The 21,325-nt window shown below is 42.2% G+C and overlaps 1 protein-coding gene across 1 annotated transcript in view; it reads right to left on the bottom strand.

Moving 5' to 3' along the window:
- The window catches only part of UST (uronyl 2-sulfotransferase), a 153,375-nt gene extending 141,704 nt beyond the window's left edge, over nt 1–11,671 (bottom strand). The window contains exon 1 of the mRNA XM_058801100.1: nt 11,116–11,671. Coding sequence (XP_058657083.1) covers nt 11,116–11,371 — 256 coding nt within the window. The 5' untranslated portion in view covers nt 11,372–11,671. The remainder of the gene's footprint in view (nt 1–11,115) is intronic.
- Between the last annotated feature and the right edge of the window lie 9,654 nt (nt 11,672–21,325).

Genomic DNA, 21,325 nt, shown 5'->3' on the forward strand with positions numbered 1-21,325 from the left:
CTTACAGACAAGCCATGTGCAGTCTAAGTCTTGTGTAACTTTTTCTAATCAAGACACTTGTCTGTCCTTTGCTCCCCCTACAGTTCTCTCCTATTTAACATCCTCTTCTTGGCAGTATATTGCCCAATCTGAATGCAATTTCTACCTGTAATTTCATCAAATTTGTAGAGAAGAGGTCTACCAACATCACCTCTCCAAGATCTTGCTCTGTATTTCACTGCATCCCAGTAGCCTTTTTCCCTACCTTTTGGGAATACAAAAGCATGGGCTGCTTATGGGACGCTTCTTCTCAGATCCCATTTTTTTCTGATTTTCAATGCAGAGATTCAGGTGGCTCTTCTCTAGATGCAGGCCAGCAAAAGAGGCAAGAGTATTTGCTCTATGATGCAAGCCACCAAAGAAAGAAAACTTGGTTGAAGGAAATAGGACCACCAGCAATTCATGACTAGGAAATCACTATCTGCTAAACATGGTTTGGTATTACACAGGAACAGAGTAACAAAAGGACTGGGAAACTACCTGTAAGTACAGGGACGGCAGAAAAAAAAAAGTTCTTAGAAGGTAAGAAAACAAAAAATAAGACTGAACAAAAAGACACCAGTAAGTATGGTCAATATTGATGTAATCTCCTCCGAATTGCCATGAGATAAACAGAGACATAAGCATTTATCAATTACTGTCAACATTCACTAAATTACTGTCTTCTGAAATCCAACCCAAAATTGTATATTGTAAGATCATTCTCAAACTCTTTCTGAAACAACACCATATGGCTTCCCATACCCCAGCCCCTTCAGGACTCATGCCCATCGCAACACAAGACACTGGCATGAAGGAAAAGCATAAAACTTCATAATCTGGATAGAATAAAAAACAACCAAAACCCAGAACATTCAGACAAGTAATGCAAGCTCTAATCCGCACAAGAATTTCCAAATCTTAGGGTATTTTACAAGGCAAAAAGACATGTAACTGGAATTTGTATTTCAAAAGCAAGCTTTGAAATCAGGGCTAAAACAACATGTAAAGATCTTTGAGAAAAATCAAAGTATCCTCCAAATGAATCTACCATTACATTCAAAGGCCAAGCAATGAGAGAAGCCTCACAACAATCTCCAGCAGTAACTAAGCAAAAGCTAAGAAACAATCACTTATTCTAACAACTTTGTTGTATGTATTTCAGAATCATCTATTAGTAAACTACAAGAAGAATTGTAAGGAGCAAGTCCTCTCCCAGAAATACCGAGGACATTTCACATCAGGAAAAAAAAAAGAAAAATAAAAAAGTGGAAATAATAAATCAAACTTCCTTGACTAGCAACTGTTAATCCAGGCATCAGCATCTCATCTCCCAGAACTGTCACTTGCTAGCAGTTAGTAACCTTGTAAGAGTACAATGTTATGCTGGCATCCTCTCTCTGGGGCAGCTACATTAAACTGAACCAACCATCCACTTGATCAGCAGAAGTTTTTAAAATAAACACTCTCGGGGTGCTGAAACATGCTATTTACTCATGGCAGAGACATACTGCTTCTTCACTGAAATAGCACAGGCACTGTGATCTCCATCCCAGCCTCCTGATGACTTCTACTCTGAATCATTAAGTATGATAAGTAGCAAGCCTTGGCAAGCATCCAAATGTCTATTTCCAAAGCATTAGTACTCAGAAACCGTAACACAAACCTAATCACTGTGCTTCCATGCTTACAAACAAAGCCGAACATCCATTTTCAACACAACAGGGCCTGCTCCTCTCAGTGCAGCTCTAAAGAGCAAGAGAGTAAAATAAATTTCACTGAAATAATTGCTCTCCACTTCCTATCCACCCGTCCAGTCTCCAAACATCCTCTAACCCAGATTCTAAAACAAAGAAAAACAAATGCCTCATTACATAAACACAAGTTATGTTTGAAAATCTACTTGCCTGCTCACCAATAACGATGAGGAAACATTTCTTGGTGGAAAAAAAACAAAACCTAAAAATCATGTCATCACTTTCCACAGCTTTCACTTGAAAAAAAAAAAAAAAAAAAGACAGAACCAAAAAAAAAAAAAAAAAAAAAAAAAAGAAAAAAAGAAAAAGCCCAAACAATAAGCTAAAAGCTTGAGGAGCCCACTCACTGCTGTGCCACTAAGACTTGGTCTTTCAGGCAAGCACCTCTGCTGCCCAGGGAAAGGCAGTGGCAGCCTATCCCAGCTTGGTGTTCCCTTCTAAATTAATGTCAACAGGCTACAGACAACTGACATTCCCAAAAAGGGCTGATCCTACTCGTATCATGTCCGTAATAAACTGTAATGGCCTGGAAATGGCTCTCTCCCTTCACTGATGAGACAGGAAAAGCAGACAAATAGCTGAGAGGACCATGAATCTTCTAGCAAGATTTGAAGAGGAACTTAATTCTTGTCAATTTCAAAAGGATTCTTGTCTTCCCTGCCCCCATGGTATGAACGAACAGCACCCAGACCATTGCAAGCCCTAGCACCAAAACTTACTGGTCCAAGGAAAAGAAACAAATGCAGCACAGAAGGGGGATAGGAGGACCTCCCCTTGCAGCCCAGTTCTCAGGAGAGACAACCCAAATAGAAATATTCTCAGAAGTCTTCTGGCTCATATAACAATGCAGTAGCTGATTTTTCTAAGTGTGTTTCATACACACCCACATGAGCACACAGAGTGGCTTCTGACCTCCTTGGCTGTACCTGTAACAGAGGAAACACAGGGCTTTCTCTCACACCACTGCGATTTAAAACAGACCTCACAGGGGGTCAGCAGCAGGTGCAAAGTCACAACTTCAAAAAAAAACCTACAACAGCCTTGTTTTTCCAGTCCAAGATGAAAATAAACTCTTACATCTTACCTGAAACCTGTCTTTCCAGAGAGGGATAACTATGAAAACAAAATATCCAGGTCTTCCTGAATAGGTTACAGGAGCCAGAAGCTGACAATGTGCAACTACTTGCACATGAAACTAAGAAAACCACCCTGAAAGAAGGGCTTCCTTGTGTGCTCAAAATTTTTGTCCAAAATACGTGGTGATTACCATACAAAATACACCCGAGCAATTTCAGTAATCCCAGATTTTCCCTAGACACAAGAGACAGCAGACACACTTTCTATTAACATACAAATTTAAATGATGGGAGAGAAAGGACCAATTACCATCAGGAAACAGAGTGAAAAAAAGATATGTGGTATCTGCTCAACCATTTTACAGAATGTTCCTGCCAAAAATCATATCAAATCCAGTTCCTTCTGTTATACCTTCATCATATGTTCTACACACTTTGATAAAAGGCCCCTGTGCTTAAATAACAAATGAAGAACTTCAACTTACTGTCACTGCTGATTTTAACATGTGCTACTGATTTCAAAATAGTTTTCATCAGGCATCAGTGCAGTAGAGCTAGCAGAGATGTTAATTAATCTCAAACCTCTTATTAGAGGTAAGGGGGGGAAAAAGTAGAGAGCCTTTATTTTCCCCACAGAGCACGAAGTGTTGTAGCTTCTGTAGGAGTTATTTTGCTACAGAGTCTCTCATTCTAGCACCCGTGAATGTTTATCAGTCTTTGTAATACCCCAAGCAAAAGCAACCTTCCTTCTCCCTAATTTGGTGTGAAAATACGAGAATCACTGCAACAACCGCTTTTTACCTCATAACAGTCAATCCCTTTTGGCTGCCTACTCTCTAATAGAGAACCTGCCATTCACTTAGGATGAACAAGGCTTCAAGAAACTGCATTTTCACAAATCAAGTCTAAACAGCACCACGGGAAACAAGAAATAAATTATTTGGTAACATCTGTGGACATGAAGTCTTCTAGATGAAGTAATATTTAAAAATTGAAGTCCTCTGATAAGACTCTGGAAACCAAATATAATAACCCTGAAGTAAAACTGAACAGAGTCTGTGAGAGCCAACAGTGGTGACACCCTCGAAAGAAAAGCAGCTGGACCACTGCCTCAGCCTATACAGGAGCTTCCTCCTAACACTATCTGCCTTATCTCTTTGACACAGCCAAAACCTGCACATAACAGAAGGGTTTATCAAAAGCATCTTTTCCCTCTCAGTATTTCTGTGGCTATGACCACCACACTATCTCAGACTATCCTACTCTCTCACACATTAATCTTCAAAATGTCATTTGGACAAAAGGGGGTTAGAGAGAATTTCTACACAACTTGTTCAATGTCACATGAAGTCTGTCAGGGCAGAGAACTAAAGCCTCTCTCATCTCCTCAGGCCCAAGTGAAACATCCCATTTAACCAGCAGACTTGTTTTTACACAGGTAAAATATATACATACCACACTGCAATATAACCTGCAATATAACCTGAAAGTAAACCAAATAAATTTTTTGAAAAAGCTGTAGTAAAATTCCCTCTCATCAGGGACTGAGTTAATCCTTTAAATCCCTTGTCAAATGACAAAATGGAGAATAAGAAAAAGAAACACATACACAGACACCCATATGGAACTCCTGATTCCCAGACTGGAGTGTGACTTTGAAAGCAGAAAATACATTCCTGAATAAATGCTATTCAATTTTTCAAATATATTTAGTATATTATCACAACACATTCACACCAGCATTTTTTGCTATGACTTCACTGTACAGAGTGTTTTAGCCAGCCAGCACAATGTAATCCAGAGGCCACTCAATCTTTTTGGAAGAAGAGGCTTGAATTTTATGACCTCGGTTATAAAATTAGATGCATTCTGGTTCTCCACAGTGTTCCCTGACATCACCTTGTGTTAGGAAAAGCTTTGTTAATCTTGCCATCAGACAAGCTGTGAGTGATGAGCAGTCTTAACAAAAGCTATTTAGAGATGAGGCTCCTCTTTTGTCTTCCAAAGAAGCTCACTTATAACTTGAGACTTTAGTAACCTAAATGGAAGTCCACACTTATTTTATCTAAAAGATAATATGGATTGGCTTTCACAACAGCAAAATGAGGAAGTTCAAAGAGGACAAAAAAGCTAATTAAGAAAGACACCGCTACATACAGACTTGTGATTTAGGTTCAGACCATCTCTTTTCAAGGCTTTTAGGAAGCAGATTCCAAACTGACCTTTCAGTTCCCTACAATGTTAATGAACTTTGAAACAATTAATTCCATGCGTATTGCAACTAAATAATTCTGTGACAAGTCAGATGAAAATAAAAATCCTTTAGAGTACAGAAGAGCTGTCTCTTTTGAGAACAATAAGAGGGGGAAAAAAGTCACTAAGAACATAACCCAGGCCTTTTTAAAAGCCTAGGCACCTCAGAAATGGGTATTGTGTCACTACAGACCTGACTCAGACCTCATCAACAGACCTGACTGTCTTTCCTTGAGTGTGTTTCTGCTACTCACACACCTGAAGGGCCTGTAAAGGATTCCTGATCATGCACATGCAAAACAAAACTGAATGAGTCAACCCTTTCTGGCCATGCAAAGTCAGCATGCTGTCTACCTGCAAAATTAAAGTATGGTACGTGCTTCTACTTTTTAGAAAAGCTTGCCCTGAAGAATTCTGTGCTTTACATTATTCTATATATAAATGCGGTATTACCAGAATAAAAATCCCAACCAATTCCCCTGAAAAAAGCCCTAAAAATCCTTCTGTTGTCCCTCCCTTCTACAGCTTATAAAAAAATTGCACACAAAACACTGCCACTTAGTTTAACTGTTTTCTTTGGATAGTCAGGTTTTCATTTTCATCCCTCTCCTAATAGGTTAACAGGAAAAAATCAGATAGGTCAGGAAAAAAGAAAACAAAACAAAACCAAACAAACAAGAAAATCCAACCACAACACCCTACCAAAATAAAGCCAATTCACACTAGCTTGATTTAAATAAAAAGTTTCCCTTGCTGCTTAGTTTTTAACATTTTGAAGATTTTTGTAACAACCTCCCCAAATACTCAGATTTCTTTCAGCTTCTTTTATGGTTATATTCCCCAAAATAAACACAACTGTTGCTCTTACAACTTTAAAGCTACCAAGCCCATCTTGGCCAAAATACCTGAGAACTTCCGGTGTCATGAAGAGGGAGAGCAACACAGAAATTGTTTGAGGAACACAAGTGGACACTTAAGACTTTTGCCTTGCATAGGAAACCACAGGAAAGGCAACTTTCACATGCAATCACACCAGTGTACTTGTACAGGCTCCTGGCAAGTTCAACAGGGAAATGTTTTAATTGACACGAACAACAAGTTTGCACAGCAAATACTGAAGATACAAAGGTTTTATGTTTTTATTGGCCATTAGAGGGTTGCTACCAGCCTTGGACATCCTCATTTCTGTAATTTGAAGCATGTATATATCACAAGTGAAAGCAGAGACGAATAAAGCAATGTAGAACCACTGCAGTTGCACGGGAGTGGCGTCCCTGGTGCATTCCCAAAAGCCACTGGGCTGTCCAGGATTTACGATTTGTGTCTTACTCATCTAAGGGAAGACTCTTCTCACTTCCTTCCACTGCTGGAGTTGGTTTTCAATTAGTGAGCCAGGGTTACCTTGGCAGAATCAACAAGCAAGACCTCATTTGTGCAAATCCCAATACTGCAGCTCATTACTGGAAAGCCTGGCAGTTTTTAAACCTTCCTGTTTTTTGGAGATCATTTTTGGTCCAGGACTGGTATGCACCCCCACAGAGCAAATTTAAGCCTACTGCCAACAGATAGACTTTTAAGTATCTTCCACAGATTCTTGAGAAATAACCCACATACGCCTATGCCCTCTGCAATAATTTCATGCTGAAAAACAGGGTCCCACCGGATGGGATGACTGCAGTGAGAAACTTGAGCCCTGTCACTATGAGCCACATTCACAGCAGACAGCAGAAACATCAGCTTTCCACAGACCTTCTGTACTCTGAGTTACTGTGAGCTTGAAGTCAGAACAGGATAAATAACAAAACACAGCCTCATATCTACTACTCTACTCTCATTTCCTCAGCATGACTCTGCTATAAAAGAAATGGCCATATCAAGTGGAAATACTGAATACAGCTATTGCCTACCCTAAAAACTACCATAATGTTTTCCCAAGATTCTCTCCAATCAGTATGGCAACCAAAAGAAAAAGAGGCATATATGGACAAGACACCAGAGAAGCTAGTCCGGGAGAGAAAAAAAAATTACTAATAGTCTGAATATTCTGAAAAAATATTCATCTTCCCCACCTCCAAAGGAAAGTTAATAGAACTAGCAAATGTTCACACTTCATTCCTTTGAAAATAAATGTATACCTCCTCCACAGCATATGATGCAGGCCTAATAAAAAAATTAAAGTTTTTCAAACCATGTGTTTTCACACTTGATTTTCTTTTATGCACACACTTGATTTTCTTTTATGCACACACCCGCCTGATGCAGGTGAGATTTCTGTCCAGACCACTATTGAAGTTTGGTGTTGTTGCTCAGGAACTTCCTTTCAAGTTCTGAGGTAAAAAAATCCAAGCATTCCCCTCACAATAACATAACTAAACATGAGCAATGCAATGAAACTTCCAAATGCAAACAAAAATTCTGAAGTCAGACAAGATGACCCCTCCCACACTATGGAGGGCACAAAACAGAAATCAATATTCCCTTTAGGCTACTCCTTGGTTTCTGTAGATTTAAATCCAATGAGGGAAACTGCAAAATTCACATAACAAATATGGTTTACAAACTAACTGCTCTTTTTCTGGAGATGTGAACTTTAACACCATATATTGTGGGTTGGAAGGAGTAGAAGGAAAGAGTTACTCGTACTGAATCTGTGGCTTCAGGGGGGAAAAAAGGTTTGTTTTGATTTTTTTAAACATCATGAAACTTCCCTCTGCTGTATAAGACACACATTTACACGTACAGCTTTGGTAGTTAGCAGGATGTGATGCCCAATACCTATTCTTCCAAGCAGTCCTGTTAGCTCCCTGTAAGACAATACACCTTCTAGTTACAAAAAAATATTGTTCCTAATTTGAAAGCCTTCCCAGCTAGATACCTCAAGGAGTATGCATCACTCTAAAAAATTAAAACATAAAATGTTCAGTAAAGTCACCCACGTGGATCAACTTTGACAACCCAAATGAAACTGCAGACCAAGGAAGTATAAAGTAACTCCATAAAGCTGCATGCAAACAGACACCTCAGTACCCAGAGCACATCCCACCTGTCTGCAAAGGCAGCAGCACCACCTGCTTAGTGGGTACCAGGACTCCAGGCAGCCAGGAGGACTCTGCTTCCCTCTCAGCCACTAGCCTGGTGCAGGATGTTAGCCAAGCCTGCATCTCCTTAACATCCCAGGGCACTCACGCACAGAAAGGAAATTCCTACACTAATTCATGTAACAAGCGCAGAAGTTCATTAGCAGAGATTAATAGATCTGTCTGCTTTCTCCTGCGAGAATCCCACACATCAAAAGAACCCCAAAACATTTTCAGTAAGACTACACTCCATCCCCAGGGGCACATCACGTTCAGGCACACACAACAAAGGCTTTTCTGCACTTGCTGAGCACCTCACAAAAATTATCCTAACCCATCCTCCAAGATGCAGTGGTTTCCAAGCCTTTCATCTGCAGGCCTCAGAAGATTTTCCAGCAGACATGCAACTACTGGCTAGAGTGGTTAGGGTAGTAGATCTTAGGGTTTTTTCCCCCATTCCTCAAAAGCAGTCAAAAGGCCACAAGCTGAGTAACTCTGCATTTCTTGCAGTCTATTTTCACTCAATCTAAGCAATATTTATCCCTGAAGAAGATGAAAATTTAAAAATTGACAAAAACTTTTTTTCTGAAACCAAAGATTGTGTTTAATCCCACTAAAGTATCAATCAATTGCAAACAAAATCTTCTACCAGCGTGAGCTGTGCCTCTTTAGTCCAGAAAAGAGAAGACTGAGAGGGGATCTCATTAATGCATATAAATATCTCAAAGGTGGGTGCCAAGAGGATGGTGCCAGACTCTTTTCCATGATGCCCAGTGAGAGGACAAGGAGGAATGGCCATAAACTAAACCACAAGAAGTGGCAGAGCACTGGAACAGGCTGCCCACAGAGACTGCGGAGTCTCCTTGTCTGCAGACATTCAAAACCCACCTGGATATGTTCCTGTGTTGACCTGCTCTAGGTGACCCTGCCTTGGAATGGGAGGTAGACGAGATGATCTCCAGAGATGCCTTCCAAAACTAGCAATTCTGTGATTCTATGGCAGAAAAATTGTCAGTTTCCTCTTCAGTGGAGGAATTTCTTCCTAATTGTAATATTAAAGGGAAAAAAAGTCATTAAAACTCAAGCTAAAATTGTTGTGTTCATGAAGTAATATCCAAAACGTTTTTCTTCTCCTATTTTCATTTGAATTTTCACTGACTTTATAGGGCAGATTTACGGAATAACATTTTCTGGAAGTGACTTCTGTTCTCCTGGTCCTATTTCCCCAAGAAAACAGGAAAAATTTACTTGGGCTGCTCAGAGGCTAGTCCAGCTGAATTCTGAATATCTGCAAGAACATCCCAACCTCCCTGGGTAGCCTGTTCCAACACCTGACTTCTCTCACACTGAAATCTTTTTTTCCTGATATCTCATTGGAATTTCCCTTGCTGCAACTTGTGTTTGTTGTCTCTCATCCTACTGCCTCTCCATACTCTCTCACTAGTTAACTGAAGACAAGGGATAGTTTTCCCATAAGGAAAAGCAACACACACACTTAGGGCTGTATTCTTAAAATGCTCCTAAAGTATGGACACATAAAAAAGGAGCTGCAGCTTATTTTTCTGAAATACACAAACAGTATTTTTGTTTGTAACCTAACATTGTCTCTTACAGCTTGCACCTCTGCAGCATGTACCACCAAAGCCTCACCGCCACACACAAGTAAAGCAGACCAGCCAATGTGGTAAAAACTCACACCACAAATTATTCTGTAGAAATCCTCCTGTATTGAGAAACACTCGGTTTTTGTTCCCTATTTCACATCACAGAATCACAGAATGGTCCTAAAGGTTCCTTCCAATCTAAACCAATCTCGCCCCTATGGGCAGGAAACACCTTCCACTAGAACAGGCTGATCAAGCCCCCATCCAGCCTGGCCTTGAACAATACCAAGGATGGGGCATCCACAGCTTCTCTGGGCAACCTGTCCCAGTGCCTCACCCCTCTCACAGTGAAGAATTTCTTCCTAACAGTTAAACGCAATCTGCCCTTTCTCAGTTCAGAGTCATTCCCCCTTGTCCTGCCACCACCTGAATGAGCCCTGCCAGCCTAAGGTACTTACTCGACCTCACGATAAACTCTTTTTTACACAACTCTGCTGAGCAGGGAAGCAACATTTAGCGATGTGGACGCTAGCTACAAAGAAAAACCACGTGAAAACTTGGGGTTAGCATGAGGGTGAGAACTGCAGGCCACAGCGTGGGGCTCACACCCGCCCCACCGGGGCTCCTCCTTCGGGGCTCCGCAGGCAACCAGGCTGGGAAAGCACCAGGGTGAGCCCGAGTGTTCGAGCGCTGCTGCACTGACCCCGCTGAGCAAACCCCTCTCTCCAGACTCCAACCTCCTGCACAAGGATGGATGCTTGGTTCACAAAGTGCATCTGGGGTTTTTGGTTTTGTTGGGGTTTTTTTTTTTGTTTTTTTTGAACAGCATCTTCTGCTGTGGGCCATCAGCACCCCGCTTGTCCTCCCCGGGGCACAGCAACCGGCGGGGAGGCGCTGACAGCTCCGGGCGGCTGTGCCCGAGCTCCCCCGGTGCGCGACCCGCGAGCAGTGAGCGCTGCCCTGCGCTCCGCCTCGCCTCGGACCTACCTGGCGGCCGGAGGAGCCGGCACACCGCGCTCTGCCACGGCCACCGGGCACACAAAGAGCCGCCCGCGGGGGCACAGCGCTCCCGGGGCTGAGAAAGTCCCGAGGGGACTCCGCTTTGGCCAGCAGGAACTTGTGGCGGGTCGCGCCCCAGGCTCGGTTCCCCTCCGGTGTCAGCGCTCACGGCGCCGCGTCCCGCCTGCCCAGCCCGCCCGGCAGCCCCGGCCTCTGGCCGCCCCAGCCCCGCGGCCGCGTCTCCGGTGCGGAGGGAGGGAGGCCCGGCCCAGCCGCCACGGGGGGTGAGGGAGAGCCGCAACAAGTCGCCGCCGCCGCCGGCCGCCCTTACCCAGACAGTGCCGCAGGGTCAGCAGAAAGTGCGGGGGGCCCCCGTTGAGCTGGTAGAAGAGGGAGCCCAAACAGAAGAGCAGCAGGGTGGCCATGCAGAAGACGTAGTCGCGCAGCGAGAGGAAGGGCAGCAGCGACAGGGGCCGCCGCCTCATTAAGCCCCCGCCCTGGCCCGGGCCCCCTCCCGCCGCCGCCGCCGCCGCAGGGGGCCAGGGCGCCGGGCATTCCCCGCCGCCGTGCTGCTGCTGCTTCTTCATCCTCCCCTTCGCCGCCACCGGCTCACGCAGCCCGCCGGGGGAAGCGCATCCTCCATCCGCCTGCCCGGCTCCGGCTGCCCGCGGCCGGGAAAGTTCCCGGGAGCTCAGGGGATCCGTCCCGTCCCCATCGCCGGCTGTCCCCGGCTCCGCGTCAGGCGAGTCCCCGGCGCTCCTACGGCGGCTGCTGCTGCTACGGAGCGCCGCTAAGGGGAGGGGAAGGAGGTGGTCACCATCCCGCTCCCTGGGGCTCCTCTCCTCCTTCTCCTCCGCCGCCGCTCTCGCTCCCTCTCTCCGCTCGGCCTCTCGCCCCGGTGTCAAGTTACAGCCAGCGCTCCGCCGCCGGCCGCCTGTAACTCGCGGCCGACTTATGCGCGCCGCCCGGCCCCGCCGCCCCCCGCCCGGCCCGGCCCCGGAGCCCGCCCACCCCGGCCCGCCCCGGCCCGCCCCGGCCCGCCCCGGCCTCCGGTCCCGCCATGCGCCCGCCGCCTCCGCGCCAGCGACCCCTGCGGGCGCCGCCGCCGCCCAGCCCCGCCGGCACAGCGCACCTGCCCCGGGCCGCCGCGCCCGCACATCGCCCGTGCCGAGCACGGTCCAACGCGGCGGGAAGGTCCCTGCCTTAACATGGTGTAACATCCTCTGTGGGGGACGAAAGGGACCACCACTCTTCTCCTTGCAGCCTTGCTGGGACGATTGAAGCAGAGCTGTTGTCTACTGAGGACAAGGCGTTAGACAAGAACAGAAATTACAAAATTAAGATTGCAAAAAGAACTTTAATTTGACCCCGTTGTCCATATGGCTTATGATACAGTCTCTAATTACTCGATCATGCCATTTTTCCTAGACAGCCACTGGTGGGTGAATGGCATTCAATCAGCGCTGAGCTGGGTAATAGCTTCATCCTCTTTATACAACATATGTCCCCAATGTGTCCTGATGGCTTATTTGGAGCTTGTTCTTGGACATTGTCTGATGTAGAAATACATTTCATTCCCCATGGCAGCTGTGTTGCCAGCACAGCAGTGGAGGGAGGAAAGCTTGGGGTGGTAATGCTGGTTCACCATTTTGTTTTATTGACCTGGCTGGAACTGGGGATTTCCCAAGATGCTGCTCATGGCATCGTATGAGACTCTTCATTTCTAAGAAACAGAAAAATTCTATTTGCTGTGGTTTGTGAGAAAAATTGGAAATCAGAAGCCAAGTGTAACTCACCATGGAAGAAATTAAAAAGCAATCACACTTTTCCTTTTAAGACTTAGAAAAAAAGTATTCTGGTTTAGGGGACCTGACTTAATCTTTTCACACTGACAGCTGGAGATTTTGCTCAGGAGACTGCATTCAGATGTTTTTGCCACTTGCCCTGAAAGGCTTGGGTAAATGCTGCCTATGCTACTGACTTTGATGTTTTTGTTGGCAACCAGCAGCAAAGGGTAAAATACAGAAATTAATCTTCCTGGTGTGGATAAGAGGACGAAGACAGAGTCTAACAATAAAGAACCATTCTCGCTGCATTCCTTGATAAAAAATACTCTCATATTGCCTGAATAAACAGACCTTCTTAGTTTGGAGAGGAATCTCCTGGTTTTAGTGACACAGTTCTACAACATCAATGCACAGATGCTCCACAGTCTTATATGAAACCTGTAGCAAAGGCAAATTGAGGTATGACATACCATTTCTGAAAAAGAAAAAGTAACAAGATACAAAAAAAAAAAAAGCCCACTCAGGGCTAGGCCTTTAGGGCTCCAGTTCACTTGAAAACAAAAATAGCCAACACCTTTCACCAGATAAAGTCAAAAATCTAATTGCATAGTTAAACTTCTTAATTCTCATTAATATTTCTTTGAAACACTTAGGAAGTAGTGGGGGCCTCCTTACCATACTCTGCTTCCATTAATGTTTTATACTCCTTTGAATACTTCAGTATCTACCATCTTGCTTGGATGACAATATTGCAGATTTGGTTAATAGTGCTAGTTGCTGTTGCAGATGAGAAACAGATAAGCTCTTACACTGAATGTTTGAGAAAAATGGAGGCTTTGATGAGAAAGACAACACCTGTAAGGGAATCAATAAATCTTTATTTTTCTGGTTGCAAAGAATGTCTTTGATCTCTAGGCAGAGATTAAAAAAAAAAAAGGATGGAAAAAGAGACCAATCAATGGAGCAAAATTTAAGTGGGAAGGCTGTATTGTTGAGAGTTCTTGCCATATTTCTAAGCATCTACAGATAAAAAAACCCATCTCTTGGGAGGAAGAAGAAATAGAAATCTCTGTTGTTGAAACATGCTTAAACATGTAAATTAGCTGTAAAATTATTTACTTTCATATATGTGAACTGTCGCACCTATTATTACAATTTCTAGCTAGGGCAATGTGCAGGAAAAGAAATAAAATTTACTTTATGCCATATCTTGATACACTGAAAGTGTTTTTCCTATTTTTATTTTTCCCCTATTATTCATCCACTTTAAAAAAAAAGTATGATTTTGTGTGCACAGTGTAAAGCAATTTTAGATATAGATATAGATATAGATATAGATATAGATATAGATATAGATATAGATACATATATATATCCTTAAATTATTATGTTCTGTTCACACAAAAAACCCCAAAGAATTCAAAACACAAGCTGCACATGAAAAGAATATTATGATTAAAAATCCAAGTATTGACACTTAAGGGTAGGCCAAGGGTAAGAGTTTTCAGACGAGCTTGTTTTGACTTGTAGAGGGTATGACTTTAAATTTTGCCTTTAATTGTGCGATGTTACTGTTTTGTTCAGAGGACCACTGCCTTGTAGAGTGCATGGGACAGACCCTGTGCAGCCTTTCAGTTTATGTTTAATCTCTTTGTTCAGCATATGTCCTTAAGCTTTGTTTCAATCTGTTTAATCCTGCTTGCAATTATTGACATCGTAGCAGGCTTTTCTATAGCATTTATTGTTACAGTACCTTGAGCATACAATAATGAATGCTTATGAATTATGTTCATGAGGTGTAGGGAATATCAACATTTTACTTATTGGGAATTGAGACAGAGAGATTAAGGTTAAATATGCCTATTAATTTTGGTTGCCAGCCTTGAGATGACTGGGGTTTGCCTTGGTGAAATAGTTAGCATGACACAGTGCTTTGTACGTTTGACATCAGATGCAGCTGCGAATGCTAACTACTACATATCAGACCCCAGGCTTCAAACCTAACAGCAAGTGTAAAAAGAGCACTCGGTGGCCACCTGTAGTTCAAGTAATGCACCTGACATCATGTAGGAGAGCTCTGGGGCTAGCAGGCACAGAATCAATCATTTTCAGAGTGGTATTCACTGCAGCAGTCCTCATCCTCTGCTTGCCCTGACTTGTGTTGCTGCTTTTCCTCACCCTTCTAGATCTGGTCTCAGCTCCAAGATTTTTGTCCAAATCTGTTTTCTTCCATGACCTCACCCAGACTAGGTCCAGCTTTTGCTCCGACTGAATCCCTCTCCTGGCTGCAACAGTTGCAGCAAGGAGGACATGGTGAGCACAGAGGCACTTACCTCAGGGCTGCAAGAGGATGCTCCTCTGTACAAAGGAACAGAGAGCATACCTGCCTAAAATTTCCAAGTGAGTCCACATTCGAACTGTGCTAGATACTCCTGCATTGAATCATAATAACAAATGCATGGATTCAGAAACAAGTTCAACGAGCGAGATAGAGTGCAAGGAGGTTGTGTGTCTGGCAATTCTTTGCAGAGAGACTCATTTGGCCAGATCAGGATGGGTTACCTATTGGTTGGTCAGATCTGCCAAGCAAAACATATTTTTCTTATTCCTAGGAACATCTGAACACCTTTTTTAAAATTATTATTTTCTAAGTAAATTCTTGAAGTAATCAAAATTTCTCAGCTGTTATATTTCAGAGTTGGCAGTTGGCAAAGGTATAAATAACTAGAAAGGAATAAGATACAGACCGGGCCCTGGTTTTTTACAAGACAGTAAGGATAGAAGAAATCTAGATATAAGTCTTCCCTGAGTAAAGGTTCACTGGTATATAGAATGACATAATGTCATCTGGGAAGCACACATGAAAGATTTCAGATTTCAATTCCTCCAGCACTCTGCAATTCAGAACGGGTTCAGAGAGTAACAGAGTAATTGATGGCAACTATGCAAGCTTTATTTTGCTTTACTCAGCAACAGTTGATAATTTGATGAAGATAAAATAAGGATGCACCATACTTTTTAATTTAATTCATATAGAATTCTTTCAAGCTTAATCTGCCTTGGCTGAACTGGAATTGCAGCTCTGTGCTGGTGATATTAATTTCTGTCCTTTGTGGAAGGTTCAGGAATATATATGCCTATGAAAAATATGATAGTAAATATCAGAAGACAGGGAAATGAGCTTGTGTGCCAGATTGATAAAATTTAGTGACACTCAGAGCAGGTCACTGCAGAAGAGAAATTTATAATTTGTAATTGAAATGGTACTTGGAATTACCTTAGCATGTTCTATCAATATCACTTGGAGTATGATAGATTTGTCACAAGGAATTTGTATTAATCCCTTAGCATTGCTGGCTATCTCCATCAATGTGCTACTTACAGGGCTATCTTAAGTCCTGATACCATTGTTTTTATTTGTTTGGTTAATTTTCTCAGAAAATGGGTAACAAGAGAATTCAGCCAGAATGCTTTCTGTTTTAGTCAGCATGCATATCATTCAGAAGGGGCAATCAAAGCTAGATAGAAAAGAGTATGCTCTATAACATATAGTATATCCACTCAGAACACCCGAACTGTGTTCCCTTTGTCTTTGTGTCCTCTTTGTATTGATTTTCAAATAGCAGTCTAATTCCTGCATTTGTCTGCAGAAACTACTAATAGAAAGGCAGAAGTTTCCGTGTGTTAACATGACTTTTCACACAACAGACCCATTAAAAGCTTCATTTGTTTGGACAGTTAACAGAGTAACACCATATGAAGGACTGGACAGATTTAGACATGTAAAGATGGAGAGGGTCACACGGGGAAAGCACAGTACTGGTGCTAATTAGGCACCAATTAAAGTAGACAGGCAGGAATGTCTAAATCCAGGAAGTGCAAAATATGATGGAAACACACAGTTACCTCCAGAGTAGATGGTGCATGCATGCAACCCCATGCAGTGTTACAGCAGTGCAACGCCAGAGAGCAGCAGTGACAGGTTAGCACGGGGCTCTCAGCACGACTAGACAGAGTGGGCAGGGAGCCATCCTGGCACTGATTTACCAGCCAATTTGTGAGACATTTTACAGCTTCCTGTAGAGCACCACATTCTGTAGCATAGGAAAAAGCTTCAGGGAGAAGCAAGTTAATACACAGAGAAGTGTGTTGGTGTTGGAGCTGGGAGCACTGTGGGAAGATGAAGCAGCTACCTAGTCTAATCTGTAAGGAACCCCAATCCAGATGTCTAAAACTACTCCTAAAATTAATATTCTAACTTCAGATATTATACTAAGAGTCATGCCACCCCTGTGGTCTTATAAGGTATGGCAGACCTGAAAACAAAGTCTCTGTCACAGTATGAGATGACTCTCCAACTTGTTTGGCTTTAAGGTTTTGGGGTTAGGGGCAAGGAATGTAAGGAGAAGGAAAGTGAAAAGCCAAAGTGAAGTTAAAAAAGAAGTGGGAAGCAAGTTCCTATGAGAGACTGGAAAAGAGTGGTCCACCAAAGATCATACACCTCGTGTGGTGTGCAGAGTGGAGGGGTGATTTGTACTTACAGAGAAGAAGGAAATGCTTTCCTAGTGGGGTGGGAAAACAGCAGCTGATATGGCCTTAGTGCTTAGCAGTCTCAGACCCCAGATAGGATTTTTAAAGGCAGCTGTCCGAACAACAGGAGTAAATCCCTCAGTAAATTTGGCCCATTTTTTTCAGCTCATCTCAGACCTTATGTATGAAAAAAGTCACAAGTTGAAAGTTATTTTACTGAATTATTCATAGACAGATTGTATGTAATCAAAGTATTTCAGAAAAGCTGTTTGTTCACATATCAAGAAGTCATGGAATGTCAGGTTCTGTAGCATGGATCCCTCGCTTGGGAAAGTGGTATTAACCAAAAATAGAGTTATGCGTTGGCTGCTTCTGTTTAATCTGCCACAGGGATGTCATTACATGTGTCACGTCAAATTTTGGAAAAAAACAGTGTACAAAAAAGGACTTACACAGAAGATGGAGTTTATTGTAAAGCCTGTGAATCAGGCTATTTCATCTCCTAACCTCCAACAGTGGTGGCCTTCAGTGCATGTGTTGTGTGAAACTGCCTTTGCTCCTCCTTTGGCTGCCCATGTCCTGCTGCTCCCAACCCCAAACCAGAAGCACACCATACTTCAGGGGATACAAACCTCCCTCCTGAGCCACAGCAGAGGGCATGTCCCTCAGAACTCTTTGCATTTGCTGCATAGGTAACCCAGCACTCAGTTCTGTCAGCAAACTTTTGACTGCAGAGTGGTGGTGCATGGCTGAGAACTGAAATGGAAGGTCAAAATTTAAAAGCAGCAAGCCAACAGATTAACATACCAACTGCATACCAATATCTGATAATTCCCCCCTCACATGAGGGACTGGTAAACAGTGGGTGAAGATGAAAACACTGTCCTGTATACAAGTATGCACACACATATATGAGGTACCTATAGGTGCAATATGCTGACTGAGACTGGTTCGGACAGCTTATTTCAACAGCTCAGAGATTTCTTTTTCTAACTTAGTTTTTTGACTCTTTTCCCAGATAGTTACATATAGAATCTTAGGTTCCCATCCCTTCCTTGACACACGCACATATAAACCTAAAGATCTTGAAGTTGTATGTGACGTTTCGTTTTGATGTCAGATTACGAGTTTTATTCAGTATCAGCTGGCAGAATAACTGTAGGAAATATGGAATGTATTAATTTTTTTTAATTCCATAAGAATAGCTCACAAGTAATTAATTCTTGCTACTCTTGCAGTTTCATGTTGTTCTTAAAATGTGAAATATGCAAAGCAGAAAGTTGATCTGCATATCATAAAGTATTTCCATGTTTAAATTAGATTCTTTGGCAACAGTACTTTTGGAATGTGGTATGCATTTCTTTTGAAACTATACAAAGTACATCTGGAAGATAATGCTTATGAAAATGCCTGTTGAAAAAGTATACTATATAAATCAAATATTTAGGACCTCTAAAGTAGAGCAATAAAATCTGTAAAATTACTATAAAAAGATACAATGTAATTAACATAGTTATGAATGTTTACACAAAAATAGCAGCCAAGCATTTGCAAGAGAAGAAAGAATGCAATTCATTTATAGTGAAAAAAGGCAAATAAATCAAAGTCTCCTTGCTCAATTTATTGAGTCCTATTCAACACAGGGACTTCCTCTGAACCAATATGATTTTTGTTCGGTCTTTGTCTAGAGCCACATGACTGGAGCAAAACTACGAATTGCTTTAAGCACTCCCAGATGCTGGAATTGTCACTTTTAGATCATAGCACTTCCAATTCTTGTGGAAAAAGAAAGCATATATTCTCATTATACTGGGCCTTCAGCTGAGTAATGTTCAGATTTAGAGACCTGAGTTTAAAAAAAACAGTAACAATTATGATCAACTGGTCTGATTTCTGTTGCTTGATGAAATAAAAAGAATTACTCTGTGGTTGCTGCTGCTATTTTGTTGGCACTGTGGTTTACTTCCCTGTCTCTTGCTGCAGCACCCTTAGCAGTGTCAGTGGGACTGCACACGTGCTGCTGATTGAGCTAAGCCAGACTTCAACATCACACCTTGTAAAGGCAGCTCCTATTGCCCTAATGGGAGGCTCTTTCAAAAGATGTCACCTCTTTTTTTTCCTTTCTTTTTATCTCCAATTAACACAAGCAGGCTCAACCATATGTCATTTGCATTTATAAGAACAGTACACTGATCTTTGAATATCTGCTTAAATTGCATTTTTTCATATTCACAGCATAAATCAAAAAGATTATATATGTTTGTAACTTTATGGAAAATGTTCATTTACTGTAAAAGAAAGATCATTTTTCCTTCTCCTCAACCTTGCCTTTTTATTTCATTATATTTATCCATGGAAAGCAGGGTGTTTCAAGGACTGTATGACAGTCCCTGCTTACACCCTCAGATATCTCAGTTACAGGCCTATTACATTTGTAGTCTTAGGCTGGCTCAAGGTTGGGAGATGACAGATGTGCATCTGGGTAGGAAATCTCACCCTAAATTGCATCATGGAAACCCCCAAATACATATGGAGATTATATGGTATGTAAATCCCCCTTTCCTTCTGGATGGATAACCAGAAAAGGGTGGCAGGACAAGGCTGTTGCTCCAAAATCTGCACTTTTCACCATCTGCATCTCCACTTTTCTGGATTTCAGCCTGTGTTCCTTGTGCCAAGCGCAACGTGATGAAGAATTATTCTTGCTGCAATCATCTGTGTCTGATCCCAGGTCAGGAAAAAACTACAACACTGAGCTGCACGTGTATGAAATGCAAGTGCTGTGGAAGAAATTATGATACAGGATCAAAAGTGTGATTCTTACATTGAATTCAAAGATTTGATTGGCTTGTTTGTCTCTGTTATAGTAAAATTCTTCCTCAAAATTACATTTTAATAGTTACTTTGTTATTGGCTTGAGTGTTCTGTCATAAGCATCCATACATTTGTGGATCCTATAGCAGTTATAGGATAAACTGCGCCTTTTATCTTCATTCGAGCTCCCCTTCCAAATGACAGCTTTGTACCTCTTGTACCTCTAAATGTTCTCAAGATGGAAAGCTAAAATTGTCCCACTCTGCATAACTGCAAGTATGGCTCACACAAGTGACCAAAATGTCTGTCTTCTCCAACATAAGTGTGGTATGTTTGTTCAAGCCAGGGGAAGGAGGTGCAAAGCTGAACACTGATGTCTTGAAAATTCTTCTCCTTTTAACCAGAAACATAAATATTAGGTGGAAATAAATCATGATTAGACCAAGCCCTCAGACAAAACCAAAGAAGAATGTTTACTGTAGGGATGAGATGCAATTTTAGAAAAATAGGGCAGTCAAAAGTTGGGTTGGGTTTGTTTTGGTTTTTAAATTCCTGGTGCTTTAAGTCTAAGCTTCAGAACTGTAGAAATGGCTTCATTTTTAGCCTTTGGACTTACCCCAGACATGATCCCTTACAAGGACAAGTGACTGTGTATTGTATATGTACACAATGGACTAACTGTTAGACTAATGGGGGGCTGCAGGATGTGGCCCCTTCATTAAACTAATGACAAACATTCATCTCTTATTACAGAGGATACATTCTCTTCCATTTCCCTTTTGCAACTCACTGTATTTTTTATTTTTTGCAAAAGCTTTTCAGATATGTTCTCTGAATTCTTAAGGGTGTATATGATGAAGACTCTTATTACCTATTAATTACTAATCAAATTTTCTAATACTAATAAGCAGCTGAAGTTCACGTAACTGCACCTCCTATATCCTATACTATAGCTGAGACATTTCAACTTCTCTAAGCTTGTGGACATGGAAGTCTAAATCCATTTACATATGATTTGCTGTTGAGGCAAAGCCACAACTCACCTGAAGACAGTCACACACACATTTATCTGAACTGAATGGACCTACCTTCCACTAGGATGCCTCTACTTCTCACCCCCTGGCTCTGCTTTAAAGGTCTCTTCCATTGAATAGATGCAATGTAAGTAAGAAATACCAAAGCTGGAAGAAGATGATGATAGTAATTTTACATAAGTTTCACAGCTGGGAAAACTCTGAGGAGCCAAAAAAATCAATACAGTTTCAGAAGACCTGGGATAACATTGCTTAATGGTGGGAGTTATTAAATGCGGAATGGTGAAGGCACATGAGTACGCCACGTGCTGTTTTTGTGCACAGCTCAAGACCTTTGTAAATTAAAGCAGGGCTGGAAGATCCCAAAGAAGTTTGG

This window comes from Ammospiza caudacuta, chromosome 3 (assembly GCF_027887145.1).
Source record: "Ammospiza caudacuta isolate bAmmCau1 chromosome 3, bAmmCau1.pri, whole genome shotgun sequence".
NCBI classification, from domain to species: domain Eukaryota; kingdom Metazoa; phylum Chordata; class Aves; order Passeriformes; family Passerellidae; genus Ammospiza; species Ammospiza caudacuta.